The 24503-nt window shown below is 38.6% G+C and overlaps 1 protein-coding gene across 1 annotated transcript in view; it reads left to right on the top strand.

Moving 5' to 3' along the window:
* LOC108430898 (teneurin-1) overlaps positions 1-24503 on the top strand; it is a 283207-nt gene that overhangs the window by 216591 nt on the left and 42113 nt on the right. Inside the window, exons 16-22 of the mRNA XM_017703711.2 lie at positions 1568-1687; positions 1851-2112; positions 4854-5121; positions 9604-9747; positions 13861-14110; positions 15670-15690; positions 20583-20815. Coding sequence (XP_017559200.1) covers positions 1568-1687; positions 1851-2112; positions 4854-5121; positions 9604-9747; positions 13861-14110; positions 15670-15690; positions 20583-20815 — 1298 coding nt within the window. The remainder of the gene's footprint in view (positions 1-1567; positions 1688-1850; positions 2113-4853; positions 5122-9603; positions 9748-13860; positions 14111-15669; positions 15691-20582; positions 20816-24503) is intronic.

Here is a 24503-nt window from a genome sequence, read left to right on the forward strand (position 1 = left end):
ACAATGCTAATAAAATATAGAAGTCAGTTGTCACCCAAATCTTTTCTGTAAATACATCCCCAAAACCTCTCTCAAAACCACATCACGGTACAAATGCTAAAACACATCAAGGTACTGAAGGTTGTTTGCCAATACTGTTTAGGACACAGTTTCACTGTAAACTGCAGAAATGCATTACATTGCATGCTAAACCTGAATCTTTTAAAGTGAAGATATAATTATGAATAGAATCAACAGAAGTTGTGTATGTAATGTAGCATCCATATATCTGTATGAACAGGAGTCAGATGACAAGTAATAGTTCAAGTGTGACTTAATGTCCATCCATCCATCCATCCATCCATCCATCCATCCACCCATCCATCCATCCATCCATCCATCCATCCATCCATCCATCCATTATCTTCCGCTTCTTTGGGCTTCGGGTTGCGGGGGCAGCATCCTAAGCAATGAGGCCCAGACCTCCCTTTCCCCAGCCACTTCCACTAGCTCCCCGGGGGGGGTTCCGAGGCACTCCCTGGCCAGCTGGGCAATATAGTCACGCCAGCGTGTCCTGGGTCTTCCCCGGGGTCTCCTCCCGGGTGGACTTGCCTGTGACACCTCCAGGGGTAGGCGTCCAGTATGCATCCTAACCAGATGTCCGAACCACCTCAGCTGGCTCCTCTCGACGTGGAGAAGCAGTGGCTCTACTGAGTCCCACCCGGATGACCGAACTTCTCACCCTATCTCTAAGGCAGAGTCCAGACACCCTGTGGAGGAAACTCATTTCGACCGCTTGTATTCGCGATCTCATTCTTTCGGTCATTGCCCAAAGCTCATGACCATAGGTGAGGGTGGGAATGTAGATCGACCGGTAAATCAAGAGCCTTGCCTTATGGCTCAGCTCTTTCTTTGACACAACAGACCAGTAAAGAGCCCACAAAACTGCTGACCCAGCACCAATCTGCCTGTCAATCTCCCGCTCCCTTTTAACATCGCTCATTAACAAGTGACTTAATGTGTAGTAATGAAGACCTGGATGCAGTTTAAGAGAAGTTTTGCAGATACATATACAGAAGATTTTTGGGTGACTACTGACTACTCGTGTGTTAGTACCATTAGCCTCATAGCTTCAGTGATGCAAAGTTTAGATACCAAACATGTCTTGGCTGATTAACTACATCAACTCCATTGATTTTTTTGCCAAGCCAATCCTTTAACGGGTGTTGTTAGGCACTATGTGAAGCATGATGACATTACTGTAACACAACACATTGAATATTTCCTAAAATTGTCACAAAATACACCAATTTATTATATAATAAAATGTATTATGTTCAACAATTAATTTATCATAGTATTAATAATAATAATTATTATAAACTACACACAATGTCGTTTGTTAATAGTAGGCTATGGTTGCATTATTTAATGAGCAGCGCGATGGTGGGGACATTATTGGAATTCAATGACTAATTCAATTTATGTGTGCAGTCATATGTGTGAGTATATATCAAGGCAATCGTTTTTTTTTTTACAACCGGAATTATCTGTTTCATAACTTTTTTGTTCACAATTTCTGCTTCAGCCAAGCGGCTGTGGTGCGGGGGCAAGTGGTGGCAATAGACGGTGCACCTCTAGTGGGGGTCAACATCACCTTCCTTCAGCACCCAGAGTACGGCTTTACCATCAGCCGACAGGATGGCAGGTATGGGCCGCACACACACACTTTTTTTTATACATAATTGGTTTCCTCACTTGGTTACTGCTATAAAAGAGCTCATTATTCTCTTGCACTCAGGGACATTTGAAAAATGTAGTGTCAGCAGAACAGGGATTTTTCTTTTGTATCCCTTGGCTTTCTCATACAGTTTTGACCTGGTGGTGGTGGGGGCTATCTCAGTGACCCTGGTGTTCCAGAGACCACCTTTTCTAACCCAGAGACGCACCATCTGGCTGCCCTGGAACAATTTCCTGGTGTTGGACAAGGTTGTCATGTCTCGAGTGGAGGGTACTCCCCAAACCTGTGATATGAAGAACTTTATCAGCCCCTATCCCATCGTACTGCCCTCCCCCCTCACCAGATACACAGGAGAGTGCACCCTACGTGGACCTGTCATCCCAGAATTACAGGTGTGTACAGTGGGATAATATGGGGTGGTACATTCAAAAATTCAATGAAAAGCACAAATTTCAATTTGTTGACATGAATCAATCTGTATTTGTTTTGAGAGACTATAATGATAAAAAAAGAAATGTTTTTTCATTATCCAATTTTTGATTTTAATATAGGATATGGGTTGAACAGAACATACATGAATTCTCTAAAATGCCTGAATGCTAATTCCAATCAGTTGTCACTAAATAAAAGTGTCCTACAAGCTGACGTTGACACAGCTAATTAGCTAACACAAGAAGTGGCTAGGTGATATTACCCTGTGAAGTTTTAGCTGACTTGCTTAGATTACCTCACTAAGCCCTATCTAGGTAGCTAATGTTACAAGTCAAAGCCCAGGGCCCACTTGTGCAGTGGGTAGCACTGTTGCCTCTCAGCAAAAAGGGCCAGGGTTCAATTCCCAGCCAGGCAGCCAGGGTCTTTTCTGTGTGGAGTTTGTATGTTCTCCCCATGTCTATGTGGGTTTCCTCCCACAGTCCAAGGCCATGCAGTCAGGCCAATTGGACATGCTAAATTGCCCATAGATGCGTGTGTATGTATATGTCTGTCCGCCCTGCAATGGGGTGACCTGTCCAGGGTGTATCCTGTCGATGACAGTTGTCATAGGCTCCCCTGGTTTGTGTGTGTCTGTGTTCTTCCATCTTTCTTTTCATAGTTTGCTTGACAGTATAAGCCATCACAGACAGTGGCAGACCTGGCAATTTTAGTGTTATTTTTTCAACCATTATTTTTACCCAGCTGTCACAATATGTCTTAACACAGCTCAGGTTTTAGCTTGCAAGCTTTAAGGCTAAGCTAAGGCTCCTGTTACCTTGTACATGCAACATGATTGGAAGGCAAGTAGGTATGCCTCCTTGAACTGAGTGTGTCTTTGTCTACATCATTTGTTTTTTCTCAGGTTTACATTACCTGGGGCAACCACAGAGACAGATTTCTATCTTTTGAGCATGAATTTTATTGACAGCTGCTAAATTTTGAGGAGAATCTCACCAGACATTACAAAAAATAACTTGAAAAATGAATGACCTCACCTTTAGAGGATATAACATTAATTCGAAAGGATGGATAAGTGGAGGTGGCAGTTTTACAAGGGGGATTGAAATTATGGTATACCCTTGTATACCCTCCCAATCAAACCCTGGGTACACATATGTACACAGCTCTATGAGCAAAATTTGAAGTTTAAGCTCATATCTAAACAAAAAAGTAGTAAAACAGTAAGCCGTAAAGGCAGTAAATTGAATTAGCTCTTTTCAGTTTAGTCCAATACTCAAAGTTAATTCAAATATGGTAATTTTACAGTATGGGGCTCCAGTGTATTTGTTTTATGTTGATTGATCTAGACAAGTAGTGCTATGGCAGTGAAATCACTCTGCTCATTTGGGAAAGGTAAGCATAAAAAAAATCTAATGAATCAAGTTACCACGGCTTTGTGGCATGGTGGTATTTTCAGGCTTCTTCCTGTGCGTTCTATTCCAATCAGACTGGCTCTCCTTATTTCCATAGTGAAATTGTACCACATACAGATGTCACTGAGGAATCCAGCAGGCTGGGAATTGTCAAAGTTTTGCACCGATTAACCCCGTATATGAGGTCACTTTGATCACGCATTAAAGAAAAATGTAATGGATATGCTGATTTCTTTTTTTAAATGAGGACATTATATATACTGGGTTTACAGTGCTGAGCAATTTGAAGAAAGATGATTGTCCTCACTGTGCCTCCGTTTAATTTCATGCTTTGGTACTAATTAGCAGGCTAAGTGATAATGCAGGCAAAGTAGGAGGGGGGGCTATCGTGGGCTAGCGTCACCTCAATTCCCCAGATCTGTTTTAGCTTCCAAAATCCATGTGTCTCGGGCTGTGATCGTTGTGGCAGAATGAGCTAAATCTCCAGATTTTTTTGTAATCCATGCCATTGGCAGTAGATAATGCAATCCCCTGCCAAAGTTGAGCAGTCAAAATGAACAATTAGGATCGTAAGGGGATGGCGTTTAGCCACGCGTTACCTTCGTGGTGCCCGGGCTTGTTAGTAGCTCATCCAGCATGGCATGAAGAAGCTGAGCTTATTTGGTGATTTTGAGCCTCTAATGACTTGATCTCTTGTTCACCTTTTACACTGCTGTGCATGGGCATTTTAACAGTTTTTTGCTATTAAAAAATTTACATTTTATAAATTAAAAGATACTCTTATCCACTGGGTGACAATAATCGGTGCAATCAATGGAAGACACACCAGTGTAAAGTACCTTGCAAGGACTCAAGACAAGTAGCTTTATCTTTTTAATTAATAAAAACAAAGATCTTGAGAGAAAATAATAGGTGCATATTTTTATGTAATATGAAGACAATAAACACAGATGTTCAGCTCAGAAACCTGTGCTTAAAAAAACAAATTGCGAACAGAAGCAAACCTTTTCAATTTAATTAGTTTTTTTAAACTAAAAATATATTCTAAATATCCTCTTGTCAAAATATTTTCAACTGTTATGAATAGAAGCTGAAAGCTGGCATAGGGTCTTAACTGAAAACATGCATAGGGTCAATAACCACATGAGAATTTTTATTGATTTCTCTATACTTTGTAAAAGAGCAGAAGATCTGAAAAAATACTCACTCATAGCATATCAATGAGGTAAATAACTACTAAGCTGAGTTTGGATATTTGTTCATTTGAATAACAATGTGCACCCCTACAGGCTGTGCAGGAGGAGATTTTCATTCCAGGCAGCTTTGTGAAACTCAGCTACCTCAGCACACGTGCAGCCGGATACCAGTCACTGCTGCGCATCATCCTTACACACGCCTCCATACCTCCAGGCCTCAGCAAGGTACATGTGACTGCCGTCATAGAGGGCAGGCAGTACCAGAAGTGGTACCCAGCTGCCCCGGGACTGGTCTATGTCCTGGCATGGAATAAGACTGACATCTACGGGCAGAAGGTTTGGGGTCTGACGGAGGCAGCTGGTAAGTGTCCAGCACAATAGAGATGTTGTTGTTTGATATAGTGTTTAAATGCGATTACATAATGATATACTTAATTACATTGTTTGTTGCATAATGTTCTACATTTACATACTGCGGACTGGGAGGGGGGAAAGAAGCCTTCAAAGTCTAGTTTTAAATGCCTTGTTGTCTGAGGATAATTTTTTACCATTGCATGAAAAGCTTACAGCAGTCTGCATTCAGAACATAACGTGGTGAAGTGGACAACCAAGGTTAACTTCCGCATATGTCCTTGTTGTACATCTCATGGGCATTTATATGGAGTTGGTCCCTTTGTGCTGTTTTAAAAACCTCCTCTCTTGTGGCTGTGGAGATTTGCTTCTGTTCAGCTACAAGAGCATTGTTGAGGTTGAGCATTGGAGTTATATGATAAGGTCTGGCTTACAGTCGGCATTCTAAAGGTTTGGACAGAGTTGAGGTCAGGGCTCTGAAGAGGCCAGTCAAGTTCTTCCACATCAAAAACAGCAAAGCATTTCTTTATGCACCTTGCTTTGTGCATGGGACATTATCATACTGAAGCAGGAAAGGACTCCGAATAGTGGAGCCAAAAATTTGAAGGCACGCTGTTGTCTAGAAACGGCCTCAGACCATTATTCCTCTGCCATCAAACTTTACTGTTGGCACTATGCATTCTGGCATACACCAAAACCAGACTGTCAGATGGTGAATCCACCAAACTCAGACTGCCAGATGGTCAAATCTGGTCCGTCACTATAGAGAACACATTTCTAGTGCTCCAGATTCCAATGGCAGTGTGCTTTACACTACTCCAGCACCTAAGTTTGGTGATGTTAAGATTGTGCATTGCTGCTCAACCATGGCAACCCAATAAGCAGTTATTGTGATGACATTGCTTCCAAAGTGTTGCAATCAATGACAGATGTTGTTTACATGGTACAGCCTTCAGCACTCTATTCTTTGAGCTTGTGTGGTCTGCTGCTTCACAGTATGACCCATTTTAATGTCTTTGTTTGTTTATGGAAATTGCATCTATTGTATATGGTTCATTCTACAGAATTAGTTCAAACTACGGTCACATGTCAAAAACGTATTTCAAAAAACAGTTTTCAGATCTTAAATATTTACAAGGATTATATTAAGATCTATTTAACTCCAAGGCTTTAATTGAGATACTTATTAGCTAAATATGTACAAAATCATCATTTATATGGTACTTTCTGCTGGGAGGTGGTTGTCCCAAAACCTAACCACTAAATTTCTTGTTTAATAATATGACAAGAGTATTTACATTTTTTTTCTGCATATGTTTTTAAAAAATATATTTATTATTCATTTATTTAGGTACAAAAATATTTAAGGTAGAGGGTGATTCAAAGGAGAAGAATTTTAGTCTATAGTCCAAGTCAGTCCAAAATGTCTTTTAAACTGTGACTTTGAACCGGTTAGATAGAATGATCTATATAGCATGTTGTGTTATTTATATAGCACTGTTTGGCACATTGTGTAAAACATAAAAGTACAATACGATGATTTGCAAATCCTTTTCAGCCTATATTAAATTGAATACACTACAAAGACAAGATATTTAATGTGCAAATGAAAAAAAACTTTATTGTTTTTTGCAAATATTTACTCATTTTGAATTTGATGCCTGCAACAAGTTCCAAAGGAGTTGGCACAGGGGCAACAAAAGACTGGGAAAGTTGAGGAATGCTCAAAAAACACCTGTTTGGAACATTCCACAGGTGAACAGGTTAATTGGAAACAGGTGAGTGTCATGATTGGGTATAAAGGGAGCATCCCTGAAAGGCTCAGTCATTCACAAGAAAGGATGGGGCGAGGTTTACCACTTTGTGAACAACTGCGTGAGGAAATAGTCCACCAGTTTAACAACGTTTCTCAACATGAAATTGCAAGGAATTTAGGGATTTCATCATCTACAGTCCATAATATCATCAAAAGATTCAGAGAATCTGGAGAAATCTCTGCAAGTAAGCGGCAAGTCAGAAAACCAACATTGAATGCCCGTGACCTTCGATCCCTCAGGCGGCACTGCATTAAAAACCGACATCATTCTGTAATGGATATTACCACATGGGCTCAGGAACACTTCAGAAAAACATTGTCAGTGAACACAGAAAAGGACTGTGCGGATGGTTATCAGTGCAAAGTTCAAAAGCCAGCTTCTCTGATGGTCTTGGGGTGTGTTAGTGCCCATGGCATGGGTAACTTGCACATCTGTGAAGGCACCATTAATGCTGAAAGGTGTGTACAAGTTTTGGAGCAACATATGCTGCCATCCAAGCAACGTCTTTTTCAGGGACGTCCCTGCTTATTTCAGCAAGACAAGGCCAGGCCACATTCTGCACGTGTTACAACAGTATGGCTTCATAGTAAAAGTGTGCGGGTACTAGACTGGCCTGCCTACAGTCCAGACCTGTCTCCCATTGAAAATGTGTGGCACATTATGAAACGCAAAATACAACAACGGAGACCCTGGACTGTTGAGCAACGTAAGTTGTACATCAAGCAAGAATGGGAAAGAATTCCACCTACAAAGCTTCAACAATTAGTGCCCTCAGTTCCCAAAAGCTTATTAAGTGTTGTTAAAACACATCCCAACTTTCTGTGTTGCAGGCATCAAATTCAAAATGAGTGAATATTTGCAAAAAACAATATCCATTTGAACATTAAATATCTTGTCTTTGTAGTGTATTCAGTTGAATATAGGTTGAAAAGGATTTGCAAATCATTGTATTCTGTTTTTATTTATGTTTTACACAACGTCCTGACTTCATTGGAACTGGGTTTGTGTAATTGGAGAGCTTTTGAAATAACTGCACTCTTTCATATTGTGTCATACTTGCAGGCATTAGTTTTCGTATCATGCTGAGTATTAAGTGCTAATGAAGCTTATCTGCACTCTTTAAACTAGAGTGCCTTTTTGTTATCTTTCATCTTTGTCTTTAGGACACATAGGGAAATCCAGTATCACAACTTACAAGCAGAAACATCTCATTTGTGGTATGGCGGCTGTGCATTGTAGGCTGGCCTGAAGCGCAAGTGGAAAATTGGTGTTGGAGCCCTGAGTAGCGCCGCATAGCCAACTGCTTCTTCTTAGGCTCTTTAGCATGTGTTGTAATGAGCTGGGTGCAAGTGTCTCATTTTCGCTCGTGTTTTAAGAAGCCTCTCTCCTGATTGCAGCACGGGGTCGTGTTAGTGCGGCTGGGAGAGCGCATTGATTAGCATCGCTCTGCTCATCAGTTCTTTTATGTTTGCTCCTGAAGAATGAATTTGATATGCCGCCCTATAGCATGTAATTAACCCATCTTCTTTTGCTTCAAAATTGATATTTGGGTGGAGTGTGTGCAGTGTCACTCAGCCAAGTGGCCTGAGCTGAGCGCAGCAGCACCTCACACTTCAATTAGTCTGAAGTCCTTCAAGGGGTTTTTCTGCCGTGTTCATAGAAATCCAATATAATCCCACAGCCAAAGTTCAAGAGGGCCTCTTGCAGCCTGTCACTTACTTTCTTTGCTTTCTCTCTCTCTCTTTGTCTGTCTGTCTCCCTCTTAATTCCTGTCTTTCTATCTCTCTTCCTGTCAGTCTCTCTCATTTGTCATCTTTGCCTCTCATCTCTCTCTCTCTCTCTCTCTCTCTCTCTCTCTCTCTCTCTCTCTCTCTCTCTATCTCTCACTCTCTCTCTCTCCCTCTACAGCCACCCCCTGAGGCTTTCTCATCGTTATTTTGCAAATGTCTCTTATAGACCGACCTAATTCTCCAGAGGACATGAGTGGCCGGATAATCATTATAGTCATAACGGATGCAAGCCTGCTTTCAGAAACACCTACATTTTTTTTTTCCGCCCTCACCACCCATTTGCAGCTAGGTTGATTCATCTTTTCGTCATTATGGTGTATTTTCACTTTTAGTTTACCATTACGTGCTGTATTCTCCCAGTGCAGTTTATTTTGGTAACATCCCCCCATCTATGGGTTTTTGGCTCTTATTGTTTTGTTGTGATGTTGATGAATCAGGCCATATGAGAGCCGTTATGGGCTGGTTACTTACTGTTACTCTCCAATAGACTTCCATTCATAACAATTACACCCGTGATCAAATCATTAAGCATGCATTATATCACCTTTCGGGGAAAAAAATGCCTCTGCAAAAGGGGCCTGTGGTGAACTGACAAATGGAGGCACCGAGGTGGGTGTGGAACTGAGCCTACAGTTTTGGACTCCAGCAGGAGCTAAAGTTTACTGCCACATTCAAACTCCATTAATCATTGCATTAATCACATTGTTGTCAATAATGGGCGTGTTTGGTAGGTGCAGACGATAGGAGCTGAGATGTTGGCCACAAGGCTCTGCGTGCGTCCACTGATTAAGATGCATGACGTTTGGATGTGTTACAGAGTGCTCGGAGCTTTCGCTCTGCCAGCACTACCATCTGACATGGCCTTGCGCATGTGTGTGTGTGCAGTTTCTGTGGGATACGAGTATGAATCCTGCCCAGACTTTGTTCTATGGGAAAGAAGGAGCGCTCTAATCCAGGGCTTTGAGATGATGGGCTCCAACTTGGGCGGATGGACCTTGGACAAACACCATGTTCTGAATGTGCAAAGTGGTAAGATGGAGACCAACCATGCACCACAATAAGGGAGGGTTATTCTCATGAACAAGACAAATGACAAGACAAACTTCACTTAACAAGTATTGATGATAACTACAAATAATTCTGGGCTTCATAATGGGGAGAAATGTTTAAACAAACACACAGACATTCATGAAATTATATGTTATTATTATAATATTAGTGTTTTTTGAGTTAATAAATGCTTACTCTCAAGATCAAATTGCCTAAATCTTTTGCACAGTCCTGTTACATGTAAATAAGGAATTTAGCAGTTTTATATCATTACCACAACACAACAACAGCCATTGAGGTTTTTCTTTTTACTTGTGCCACATAACCTTTTGTTAAATGGGGTCACATCCTTACAGTTCAAATTCTCACTACTACTTTCACCTACTAATTATTTTTGTGAATTTTTGTGAGTAATCAGTCCTTAAAAAAGGCCAAAAAAAACCCAAATCTGGACTGAACTATGTCTAGCCTTTTAAAGAGTTCAAAAAGAAAACTAGCGAAATAAAAAGTGAAATAAATAAATGACTGCAGTAAAAAACTAATTGCATATTTCCCATATGTCCATCAGGCTCTGTTTCTTACTGTGAGTGACACCAGTAAGAGAATTAAATATAAATTATCATCTTGCAACTTACTCACTTTTGTGAGGACCCCCTAAACCATGAGAGATTTGTTTTTGTGATCATAGTGCAGAAACCCTAGAAACTCTATGTAGGAAAATAGATTTAAAAAATAGCGGTAGTCAGATATCACAAAAGGCAAAGCTAAACAAAAATCAATAAACCAATCAATAAAATACAAAACATATCAACTTAATTCAATATAAATAAGCGGTTCTATTCAATTACTAACTAAATACAAGTGGTAGACAAAAATAGAGATAAAAAAAATAGATAAATTCTTCCACCAAGAACAGTAGTTTAACATTAGCTGTGATTGTTAGACAACCTATAGATATTTAAAAAACAAAGTACAGAACATATGTGTGTGATATGGTCTTAAATGTGGTTCAGCCAATCAAGTTTTAGAAGTAGAACTATCCATTGTATAAAATTTGTTTTGACAGACATTATATTGACTCTATTACTTATATGCTGAATGAGGCATCTTCTGCTTCATTTAAAATGACCAGATAACAAACTTGCAAAGCAGTCAGATATCATGGTTTAGTTAAGAACTGCAGGTTTTTTGCTTTTGCTGCAGTCTCACGATTGAAAACTATTCTCCATTCAGTAGCATTGACCCTTTTTTTTAAATTCCAAAATTAGCTAAGTTAGTGACATTTTCATTAATTTACATACACAACAACGCATTATGTACTTTACTTCAATTATTGTAAAAGTCTTAAGGTGTTACAGTGCTGGCTGCTCAGAAAACAGACATACAGGCCAAACTAATAATTACTGGGACACAGACTTTATGTTGATTTGATGAGGCAGAAACACAGATGAAAGGAAATAATAAATGAAAAGTCTAAAAACGATAGTTCCTAATAATGTTCAGGTAATCTCTTAAGCGAGAAGGTAGGAAACATCTGAATTAAATGCTGAATAAAATAGCCTGTGCTTGTGATTTTAAATGTAACGTCCCATGTTGCCCCACATCATTGCAGGTGCTATTGGGAAAATTTAGCAATATGCCAGCATTATACCAATGAACTGCATTTGCACATGTAAATACACACATGTAAATAAAGCTTCTAATAAAATTCTCACTCTGATAACAAATTCTCACTCTGATAACAGCATAATTTACATATTAAATAGCAGGTCCAAAATAACTCATATTAGTTATTAAATCCTAAGATTTATGACTCAATAATCAGCCGAGGGCTCAAAAGGTTAATTGATTTTTTTAATGAGTAGTTTAATTTAATTTTAAGTTAAAAGTGATACTTTATTAATCCCACAAACGGGGAAATTCCACCTCTGCATTTAACCCATCCGTGAAGTGAAACACCACATACACACACTAGTGGGCAGTGAGCACACTTGCGTGGAGCAGTGGGCAGCCCTATGCACGGCGCCCGGGGAGCAATTGGGGATTAGGTGTCTTGCTCAAGGACACCTCAGTCATGTGCTGTCGGCCCTGGGGATTGAACCGGCAACCTTCTAGTCACAGGGCCAGTTCCCTAACCTCCAGCCCACGACTGTCCCCAATTGACATATACATATATATATACTTTTTGTAGGACCATATAAAATTCTTAGTTTAAAACTTTAAAAAAATCCTACTGTTTATGCAACTACCTTTGGCTGCTGCACATTACTGTAGATATATGTGCATGTAAAATTCACTCTGACTGAAAGCTAGAAAGAGAACTGGAAAGCACATAGTAATAAAGAAAGCATGCAGGCTGAAAGTAACAGCTAGGCAACTGCAGGAAATTCCCTTATCCTTATATTCACATGCTGTCATTTAGCTGAAGCGCTTGCCCAAAACAACTTACATGAGGTAACTGCAGGGGCAGTCCCACCTGGAGCAACTTGTGATAATGTACCTTTCTCAAGGGCACCATCAGCTGGTCTTATAGCCCACGACTTCCTGAACCAAACCAAGTTCTCTGACCACAGGGTCACAACCACACATTTGGAATTAGTTCCCAATTTACTGTGAATTAAAGATTGTGGCATAGATTATATTAGCTTGCATTTGACCAATTAAAAGTAACTATGGAACAGATGTTCAACTGCTAAAACTGCCCAGGAAGCATATGGTGGAAGAGAAAGCAGATATTTCATACCACACTGTCAGAGCTTCAGACTTGATAATAATAGAAAACAACACATCCAGAGATGTGCTAAATGTGGGCAAAACAACCCCAAGTTAAATGTGATATTGATTAACCTCCTGTAATGAGAGGAAAATGTAAGGTTTATTAATCACTATTAAATCCATTATAAATAATGCATTATTAAAGCAAAATGTGTATTTGCTACAAAAAGTGCATTGCTTTGCAATGCCTAGTTTCATTTGGCACATAGGTTGGAGGGATAATCCACCTTTTTTCAATATAATCTCTAACTGCTACATTTGCAGCCTAAGGTCATTTGTGTTGGGTGATAATTTGTGCTTAGAAGAGGACAGAAAACATGATTCAAAACACACTTATAATGAAAGGCAATCAGCAGGTGCGCCAGCAGCTCTTTGCTGCACATTGGCTTTTATTAGAAGTGGCTCTCTGTTCTTTTATTAAGTACAGGGAAATGTATCTACATTATTTTCTGCTTTAATTGACAAAACACTACAGCATTTAGAGACTGGGTTAAAAATTGCCAGTGTTTTTTCATGCCTTTAAGAGTGATGTAGCAATTACTGCCATTTAATCAGCTCTTCCCTGTTAATCATGTGATTTTTCAGTGCTGTTGTTGCGTTTATTTGATATGGAAAGAACATGATCTCACAAAGCCAAAAATATTTGTTTGATAAAAAAAATAAAAAATCATACATCACTCACTCTTCTACAGAGCCCTGCTGGTGACATCCGACATATATAAATAGTAAAAATAATTAATGACCATGCCTTATTATTGCATGGGAATGAGATCCCAGTGCATAGCCATAATTAAAGTCCATATTACATATTGTTTTTCAGTAATATTGATGAAATATATTTTGACAAAACTGTGTATGATTTACAAAACTAGAAGTGAACTGGATATTTATCTTCACATTTTTAACAGTTCTATTTTTATTATTGCCAGGAATAAAGCTGCCGTTGAGCTCTTAGTTTCATCACAGGACAGCTATGTTTGTGTCAATAGTTTTCACAGCATGGGGTTCTCTCCCTTCACCCCTCATTGCTTAGTAGCAGCTTAACATAGTCACAACATTCACACACAGAGAGCCAGCAGTGTCCACATTAATATAATAACAGAGTGAAGAGGAAAAAATATATATATACAAGTCAGTTTCCATTCCGCTGGCGGAATGGCCACTAGGGGGGCTGCAGAAAGAAGTTAAATCAGTTCAACACTAAATTCTCAGAATGGATCATCAGTGAGACACTCAAACAAAGCATCGCAAGCAAACAATTTCAAAAGACTTTACATGCCAAACATCTCAGTGCCTCCTCCACTACTCTGCATCCAGGTATCTTGCACAAAGGAAATGGAGAAAACATCTTCATCTCCCAGCAGCCTCCAGTCATCAGTACGGTGATGGGAAATGGCTACTACCGAACTATTCCCTGTGCGGGCTGCAGCGGCCCGGCCTTGGAGGGCAAGCTCTTCGCCCCTGTGGCCTTGGCCTGTGGTTCAGATGGCAGCATCTATGTGGGTGACTTCAATTTTGTGCGCAGGATCCTTCCTAGTGGCTACACCTACAACATCCTGGAGCTCAAGTAAAAACCTTTTTAGACCCACTTTAATTGGATAGTGCTCTGTAGATTTTGTACTAATGCTTCAATTATTAGCAATGGATGAGGTGATTATGGACAGGTGATGATAATAGTTAATCAATATTGTTGATTAAAAGTTGATTGATATATTAGTAACTCAGGCATTTTTCTGATGTTAGTGGATTTTATGTTGATTAAGCACTGAAAATAAGTAGCTCTTATATTGAAATGAATTTGTGACATCAGAAAAACGCTCACTTTTGAAGCATGAATGGTTTCTTACTTAGATGCAGGTCTTTATCAGCCCAGTACAGGCTGATCTTCTAAATGTTAATACAAGACCTGTAAAATGTATTCTAAGCTAACAATAAGGATAACATGTTATAACCCAAAAATAATGTTTTCCTAGGTAGAGAACTAATAATAATTTTAAAAAATATAGCTACCAGATATCAGGAACTCAAATATAAATTATTTTATTAATTTTATTTCTGTTTAAGACATGTGGCCAGGAAATGAAAACTCATTAAAAATTAAGCATTTAAAATGATAAATACAAATATAATACTACATTAGCCTTAAAGGGGTGTTCCGGCCTAGTTTAATGTTATTTGTCATATTAGATAATATTCTGTAGAGCAGCATTGTATCCCTCAGCACACTGTCAATAGGACAGTTTTTTGTTTCCATTCATCAGTATTCTCTTGCTACAATACCCATTAGGCATTATACAAATACAAATTATGCAACTATTAGGTTTCCCTGATAGTTAAGAAAAGCAATAAAAAGTCAAGGAAATACATATGATATTCGGCTTAACAATAGCTAAGCTTAGCAATAATATTTGCTATCATGCTAATAATATGTGTGTCTGCTCCAACGCGCTTATGGTTTTCCAAAAGTTCCACCCAACTTACATCATTGGGTGTTTTCCAAGTTTTCAAATTAGAAAATCTCATTCTGAACAGGAGTGCAAGTAGATGTGTCTACAACAGATGTAGTGGTTTTATTTTATTTTTGCCCTTTGAAAAGTGTCCCTATTTTATTAATATCTTCAAAGTACCTGCAGAGGACCATCGTAGTAAAGTTCTCCTTTTTTTCTTGTTGCTTCCACCCTCCTCCCCTGACACCACCTCTAAGAACATGTCAGATGACTAAGGCTCTCTGATACTTTCTGATTGTAAGTCGTCCTTGGCCCCCTGTTTGCTTTTGCGCTGTCACCTCTTTGTTAATTGTTAATTGCTTGCGGGAAGAAGATGCTCTTGCGTGTTTTACAACATTTGTTGCTGCAGAGAGGAGTACAGGCAAAGACAAAAGCACAAATAACTTGAGATGACATTGTGCCCAAAGGTATAAAGATGATTCAACACAATATAAACTCAAACTGAAGTCGCTGCAGTGATGTCTAAAAATCCTCTCCTTGCCATAAATCAGTAAATCAGCCACATTCTAACAATAGTATGATGCATTTGAATGGACACTGTATATTGTTGACTTTATGAGAATATGTTCTGAAGATAAACTTTGTCCTCTTCTCTTTCCTCATAATGTCTAACCATCAGGAACAGGGACACAAGACACAGGTAGGATTTCATCACTGCTTTCAACTTTTTTCTCAAAGAATACACAGCCAACCAAATCACCTCTAAATAACCACAGGCAGTGTCACTGTCAGTTATTGGCAGCATTGAATGAGAAGGCTCGTTTTCACACCCATACTAGTATACTTTTTTTTTTAATCATAATAATAATAATAATAATAATAATATATTATTAATTCTATTATTGGACAAGTTGAAACTATATGGTCTAAATTAATATCATTTAATTATTAATAAATCAATAAATATACATTATATTTATTTAATATCATTTATATGATATAGATACACATATATAGCATATGCAACTCTTTTGATTTATGTCAGTCTTTTAATAAGTTATTCAATACCAGTAATTCAAGTGTCAGGGGAAAAAAGCAGAAAACATAACATTGCATTACAGCTATATGAAATATTACATTTTTCAACTTTTACCATCTCCACACTTTGCCTTTATTGCAGCTTCAATTATTTTCAGAAAACTTTCAGTTTTTCACAGGAATCTGCAGGGATATTTTTCTATGCTCCTCAAAGTTCAGTCTTAGAATGTGGTTGCATTTTCTGTTTCTCACCATCCAAGTAATTTGAGGTCTGTGCTCTGGTGTGGCCAGTCACTTGTGAGAACAACATCAGTTTGTTTGCAGATTTTCTTTTCAGAAACAGATTCTTGACAACTGCACATTTTTTAGGATGCATTGCATTGCATGCTCAATCCCACAGCATCGAGTTGTCTTCTCACAGCGGAAGAATGAACAGAAACAGCTGTGGATTGAAGCAAGAGTAGAGCTTAATTTTCTACTATTTCTCTGAAAGCTTAAACTGCTGTTTTTCTGATTATAACAGTCTTTGTGGTCTAGCAGGTCTTCCACAATTGTTGGAAGTCCCATTTTCTTTGTCTTTTAATAATTTTTAAACTCCAGTTTTGGAGTTTTTTTCACATAATTTTCCTTGTATTTCCCTTTATTTATGCAAGCAGACTATTCTGTGTCTAATCTCCTCAGAAACCTCTCCTGAAAAATAAAATGAATAACTTGACTGGGAAAAAAATGAGTGGAAATGTAATATGATGGTCTCTAGTGTATATATTTATGCATTCATATAAAGCCCATTGACAGGTAACAAGCAACATACCAGCCCATGTGAGAAAAAAGAACATTTAACAGAGGAATAGATCACTTGATAGGCTTTATTGGTTACAGATACATCTGACACTTTATTTCTTAATTCTACATGAATTTCAGGTGCAGAGTTATCCAAAAATCAATGAGAATGAATTACACAATTTTAAACTGTAACAGATAACATTACAAAAATAACCTTCCCAATATTGGGACAGATAACATACTGTCTGCATGCTGGTAGTTGTCTGCCTTCTATCCAGAATAAACGTGCTCTAACTCTGTCTCAGACAACATCTAGAAAGCCTCCGAAGTGTGTCTTCTTTTGCTGCACTGTCAGCCACAGGATTAGCCAGATGTGCGTTGTCAGTCAATACTCAGCTTTTATTGAGTCACCTTTAAGAACAGGAGGTGGGGGGAAGATTTAAAGCCGATGTCATCACTGAGTGTAGAAAATGTCAGGAGTGCACCTGATATCACTGACATGTCCTGGCTGTCTGCTGCTGTGTTTGGAAGGGATTGTCCTGGCATGGCGGCGAACGTTAACATACGGCAGCAGACGTCCTTTCGGCAGATAACAACAGCTGCATATCCATTAGCAGACGTCCACTGCAGCTCTGTTGTTCACAAGATGGCGTCAGGAGAGAGACGTTTGCCTAATTACGGTTCCCCATATGAGAAGATATTTGCAGAAGATCTTGCTTTTGAATGCTGGCCATTTGCTTTTGCTTCTTCTGCTTCCTCTCCAACCAACTTTGATGCTTTCATGCTTTTTTGCTTATCTGCTTTTTTCCATTCGTGCAGGCCCCGGTGGTTCCGTTGCAGCTGATATTTTTGAAAGCTGTGACAGGTGGTGAGAAGCGCCCTCTGGGATTCTTTTACAGTCACTTTTACAGTACATGGCTGGATGGAGGCCAAGAAGGCTTTTTTGAAATGTCAAGGAGATGAAGGAGGAATATTAAGCAGAGCAATAATGAGCAGTTGCGATGTATGGGCTCTTTTTCTCTTTTCACTTCTTTTTTTTTTGTCTCAGCCTTGCTTGTGTACTTGTGTTTGGCACAAGGCATCAGAGACTCATGGTTTCCCTGCTGACCTCCTTTTTTTGCTCATATGCTGCAATGCCTGCAAGTTGCCCTTTCTGATCTGCTTGGAGCTTTCAATAAAGGTTCACGTCTCTCCCAAACCTTCTACCTTATCTCATGCATCTGGCAGTTTACAGTTCATTGACTTTTCTTCTTTTATTGCATGTGTAACTTGTTTCTCAAGTAAATGAATAAATAAATAAATCATTAATTATTAACACTTATGCAACTTTCAAAGCTTTTTGCTCTGCTTGTGGGGGGCCCAAGTGCTCGCCATTCTACACTTTTGGAATAAATAAACAAGGAAAGACAATACGTTTTTCCACTACTCTTGAGTAATGCTCTTCTGGTGAATGTGTAGGCTCTTGCCTGTACCTAATGCCAGTGAGAGCATTGGTTTTTCTGCCAGGAAACAAAACAACTATGAAATTGAATCTTTTTTTTCCTGTCACGCACCACTCTTTTTCTGTGATAAGTGACGGTGGTGGTGTTCCAGTAGGGAGTTGGTCCCAGATTCGTTTAAATGGTCATACCCTGACTATTCTGGATGTGTTTTTAATTATCTTGTTTATTCTTGACCATGCCATTTTGTTTGATTGCATCCGCCTGCACCTCAGAGGCATGATAATCTAATTAGATGCTTGCATTAGTACCCATAGACCACAGTTAGATGGAAAACATGGAAATCCAATGAATATATAAGCAGTGGTGAGTTAATTCAGTTTTTTGTGTTGGCAGTGCCTGTATTTACCCCCTCTTTCAAAAGCTCCGGGAGCAAGGGATGATTTTTAAATGAGTCTGTGGAATGACTAAATGCTCCGAGCCGTCACACTGGGGTGCAGTCTTCATCTCAGTCGGCATGCAGTGCTCCCATACAACTTTAATGAAATCAGAAGAAAACCACAGTTTGCCACCGAATATCTCTGTGTTTGTACTGGTGTAACTTACACTGAATTATGTAAAATATCATCTTCAGTATTACAAGGGACGTGAGATTAGCATGTGGCCAACTGCTGTGGTCTAAATGTGGTGTGTGTTACATCTAGACTGTTAAATATTTGATCATGGACACTGAATTGGAGTTTGTCGATTGACGAGTTGTATAATTACCACTAATGCTTTTCTCTCATCCAGTGCAAAAGCTTCTCATATGTTGTAAGTTTTGATCCTCTCATCTACTGTTATACTTGTTCTTTTGCTATATATTCATGTTACATGATTATTTGAAAGAGTTTTAATTACATAGTGAGTTTACATTCAGTATTGACCATGCCATTTTGTTTGATTGTGTCCACCTTGTCAAAAAATGACAAAAGCACGGTAAAATGTAAACATGGTTTATGCTGTATGTTCAGCACTAAGTATTGCTTTCGACACTTTTTCATTAATAAATGAAGAAAGTACATTGCGATACAGTAGTTAATAAGTAAAACACATAATTACAGAACATTTAACAGTTTATTAAATTTCTAGCAAAGTGGTTATTAAATACAAATAATCTTTCAGTGTCAGAAAAAAAGCAGAAAATTACATACAAACCTCACAGTGTAATATTGAATCTGTCAGAATTTAATTTGTTTGGTGTGGTTCACTCTGTTGCCACTTTACTGCTATGTACACTAAAATGCTGCTACTAACTCCATCCTTCCAATCTTAAAACCAAAAAAGTTACAGCTGTGTCCTTCCTAACAAAAGGTATTCCCAAAGAAGTCACTAACATTGTGTTCGTCTTCAAAGAGACAACCAAATACCAAAACACACTTTAGTTGTCTCGCAAATTTCTTCCTCATGTGCATCTAAATTGGCTTAACAAGATCTTTCTGAGGTGATTAGTTATACATAATTCCACTCGTTCAACAATGCCTAAATATATATAAGGAAACTGGGACACCTTATTACCTGTCATTATCAAATTAACAGTACTTAAAGCTTTTATCTTTGAGAGATATGAGAAAATCAAGCTCCACTTTTGCTTCAGATCTAAAAAAAAACCCTACAGGTGTTTCTGTCTATCCTTCCTCTGTGAGAAGCCAACTCAGCACTATGGGTCTGAAAGCATGTGTTGCTGTCAAGAAGACCCTCGACACTGTTCAATGTGGGATTGCTGGGATTGTGAGAAGCAGAAAATGCAACCAACTTCTAAGACTGGTCTTCAGAGTTGTGGAAAATCATCCCTGCAGATTTCTTTGACAAGCTGAATGGGAGCTGTAACAAATATCTTTAGTTATTGTGCTTTGTGCTAATGTTTGGTTAAATATTTTCAGCCTTTTTTCCCTGTGACTGAAAAATGACTAACTTGTCAATAACTTATTATGAAATTTAATAAATGAAGCGTGGTCTCTGAACTTTACACAGTACTGTAAATTGTTATAAATGCTATGAATTACAGTTACACTGAGTTTACTATTGTGTGGACAAGATTAAGTATGTGCATTTGACTTTTTTTCTGTTTGTTTCAATGTCTGACTATGATAAACACATCCCAACATTTTTCTATCTATGAAACAAGACTTTTCAGTGGAACATTTTTATACTACTCACAGACACAAATATGGTATAAATAATCTGCACTTTTGACTGAATTTCTCTGCTTGTTTCAGTTAGTTATGAGTTTTTGACAATAAGTATGACCTTTAGTATATAAGGATTAAGTGGTTTGAACGTGCTTCTACAGCACAAGCCCAGCCCATAAGTATTACCTGGCCATGGACCCAGTGAACGAGGCTCTGTACCTGTCGGACACGAGTAGCCGGAGGGTCTACAGGCTGAAGACCCTGAGCGAGCCCAAAGATCCGGCTAAGAACATGGAGGTGGTTGCAGGCACAGGGGAGCAGTGCCTGCCATTTGACCAGAGCCACTGCGGAGAGGGTGGAAAAGCCACAGGAGCTTCACTCAACAACCCCAGAGGTAAGCCTTTTTCTTCAAGACAGATGACCATCATCAAGTCACCATCTTTCTGATGCAAGCATGCTAGTGCAGGTACTGATAAAATTCAGTATATCAGTGTTTTCCAAATATGTCCCTGTGTAGTGGTATTAGATCATGTTTAATTTAGTATTTGTGAATATAACAAATATTGTTGCTGTAATTGTTTGCACAAATAAAACATATTTTGAGCTAATTGATTCTTCTGCCAAAATGTTATATTATATATATTATCAGTGGTTAATGTAAATTTTCCGTTGGTATGGAATTCTTCCATCATGGCTAAATGGTTAAAATCAGGGTCTTTCGAAAGGAATGATCCTGAGTCTGGACCATCTTCAAGTGAAGTAGTCAGTGTATCTCAGACTGAGAAAAGCCAGCATAAACAAGGGCCTAGCACTAGGCTTCGCATGTGGAACTGAAAAGGACCATTCTGTGCTGTATGCTGGATGGAGATTAAACAAAGCGATTGTGTATCTTAACTGATTGAATTGAGACAGAATTTGCTCTCTTCAGTCTGTGGTACTTGGTAGCTGCCAAACAACAACAGCTTCTCATTAAGTGAGTTAGTAAAAACCTTATGATTGGTTAAATCGTCTTGTGGGCTACAGAAGCTTTTGTGATCATATGGGTGAGCTGTAAGTTGCAAAAGGTGGAGAACCCCTGTATTAGCCAAAGTGATGAATAAATAAAATAATTTAGTGGGTAAAAATGGCATTTTTAAATCTTAAATGAAAAATCAGTTGCCTTTTTAAAAAAAACATTAATGAAATAAATAGCTATATTGTAAGTAAGAGGCACCTGACTAGTATAATGCACATTATATGTATGTCATGTAAATCCTTTCCACATTAATAAAATATTTCAGTGCACTTTTGTCATTTGTCATTGCCAGTTTACTTTCTTTCATCAGTAATTGTCTTTTTTAGTCATGTGCTGTTGTAGACATGGAATGAATTGAATTATGTGCACATTGTAAATTTGTAGAAACAGTGGATAAAGGTCCTGCTGCTTGGTGTGTTGCTTGTTCTGTCATTATGTGTGTAGATCCGTTTATACCATCTTTGTTGTTGACGTGTTGATGAGAGGTTATTTAGACACGTTTTTGAATCTTTCATTTCCCTTTTTTCTCATTAGATGAGATTGTGCTGAATCAAGTTGTGTGTGTGTTTGTGAATTTTATGTATTATGCAAGAAGAAATATTAGATGTTAGAAGGTGCCCTCTGTGCCATATTTCTATTCATTCATCTGTATATTTACATGTTGAGAAAGAGCTTTTGTTTGTGACAAATACAAATGTGACAATATTTTAATTGATGGGCATGAATTGCCATTGATTACTTACTATTGTAGACTCTTATCAGCTGCTGTGGCACTTAAAAGATCTAATTAAGAGGGCTCAAGACATGCTGGTGTTAGGATGTCGGCCTTTACAGGATTCAGAGAGGTCCTCTAGAGGGACGCACACATATGGTATTTGACCTCTATAGTGCTAATAGTCTCTGCTCTTCTCTAGTCCTGTAACAGCCGCCTCTCTCACTGCTCACTCACGATTATTTTTTATTTGCAACTCCGTTCTTTCCCTAGGCAACATCTGAAACATTGGTTGTCAGAATACAAAGGCTTATGTCCTGATTATTATAACAGATTTATCCCACTGAAGTACCAGCAACCCCTGTTTCTCTGAGAGTTCTCTGGCTAGAGGGGAAAAAAACCTTTCTGCAACAGCTTATTTGTTTAATTCTTATGCACATGGCCATTAATGCTTTGGAACAGGTCCAGATAAGACCAATTTAAAAACCCTTAGGCATGGTTTTGTGGACACTGAATAAGCCTGTAGTCCTAGGCTGAAAATGAGTTCCCGTAGAGACATTTTGTTGGCATTATTTAGTCCCAAAGTGCCCTATCTGTAATGCTGTAATGGTTAGTGAGCACAGCTCTCTCTCTCTCTCTCTCTCTCTCTCTCTCTCTATATATATATATATATAAGATTATTGTTTGATATTTATTTTTGAGAAATCTTCCACCTGTGCTCACTGACACAGCAGGACCTTAACCTCACAGTGACACTTGTTCTCTTTTTCAGTTCTGTCCATCAGATGATTTTTTATGGTACAACTGCAAAAACACTCATTCATACAAATTGGCGCAGTCAAAAAATCAAACAAAGGGCTTGATATACTTGCAAACCGAAACTATGTGAACTGCATCAATACACTGAGGTCATAATGAAACCTTGTATTTCCAAAATAGTTGAAGTGGCAGGGAGGCTTTTTACCCTGTTTAACCTGACATTTAGGTGGCAATGCATTTGGACACTTTGGTGACGTGCCTTTTAACTTTTTTAACTAGTTACGGTGCAGGTTTTCTGCATGCTCTGCATGCATGTTTCCAATCACTATATAAAAGATACAGGAAGCTACCTGGCTGTCTCAGTTCTTTACCCCAGTTTCTATCCAAAGATAGAATGACTATTTTCTGTGCAATTTTGTTCGGCGATGAAGGTAAGAGCTACAGCAGTGATAGCTTGATTGTATTTATTAGAATATAGACCAGTAGACTTCAGTCTTAATTGGTTAACACCACAGGGATTCCCAGTGGAAACATAGCATATTTGAGTAGTGCATGCTGAGGATTGTTGTGAGAGAACTCAAAACACACCCTATTCAGAATTCTTGTTAGAAAATCAAGAATTCTGTCTGAGCCTGAGGGACATGATGTGCTGTGGAATACTGCATTACAGGAATAATAAAATTATTAAACTCGAATTTTATTACTTTTTAATTTCTCCTTACTTACATTTGCTAAAGAATGTAAAGAAAAAAAATTGATAAGACTAAATAATATCTTTGATGCAGGGCTTTTAAAGCATCCAAAAAATAAACAAATAATGTTTACAAATGATGAAGTATCTGTTCTTGTTAAAAGTGTTGAGAGATAGTTTGAGTGTAGTTTAAACATTAATGAAGGGAGATATGTATGTCACAATGTACCTGAACAAATCAGTCCAGCCTCTTTTTGCCAGCAGCAGATCCCATATGGCTTTGCATCAAGTCATTTTCATTTCAGAGGGCTACATCTTATCATGTTAAAGTTAATTTGATGGGCTCACAGACACTCCCTTTGAGGTTTGCTGGCCATCGAAACGGTTTCCTCCCCCAACAACCCTGACCTGTGCAAGTCTGAAGAAGCCTCCACTATACTTGAACCCTCTAAGCTCAAGGTTAGCTGATGGATGATGCTCTGTAGGCACAGGTCCCTTGGTTGTAGACCTAGATTAGTGGCCCAAGGTAGAACTTTTAGCCCATCCCTTTTTGCGTTCACTCAGAGACCTTAAAAAATTCATTACATCCATCCAGCAAGCTGGACAAAAGTAATCAATCTTGAGGAGCAAGTGAAAAGGCCCAGGTGCCCTTGTACCATTCGATTTTCATATCTTACTGTTGGAGCATTTGTACCGAGCAGAAGATTTGGGAGAGAAATGAAAGGCTTATCTTTTAGTTAACAGGAGTTATTTATTTAATTATTTATTTATTGAAAATTTGAGTCACAGGCATTGATCCTCTTGCTGAATCAGCACCCCCCCCACCTCACCCCTTCCTATCGCCATCTGATGCGCTGCCCAGATAGTTTGGAACATTGCGTTTATCTGCTACAAATGAAGTCACC

The sequence above is a fragment of the Pygocentrus nattereri genome, chromosome 8 (assembly GCF_015220715.1).
Source record: "Pygocentrus nattereri isolate fPygNat1 chromosome 8, fPygNat1.pri, whole genome shotgun sequence".
Lineage (NCBI taxonomy): Eukaryota > Metazoa > Chordata > Actinopteri > Characiformes > Serrasalmidae > Pygocentrus > Pygocentrus nattereri.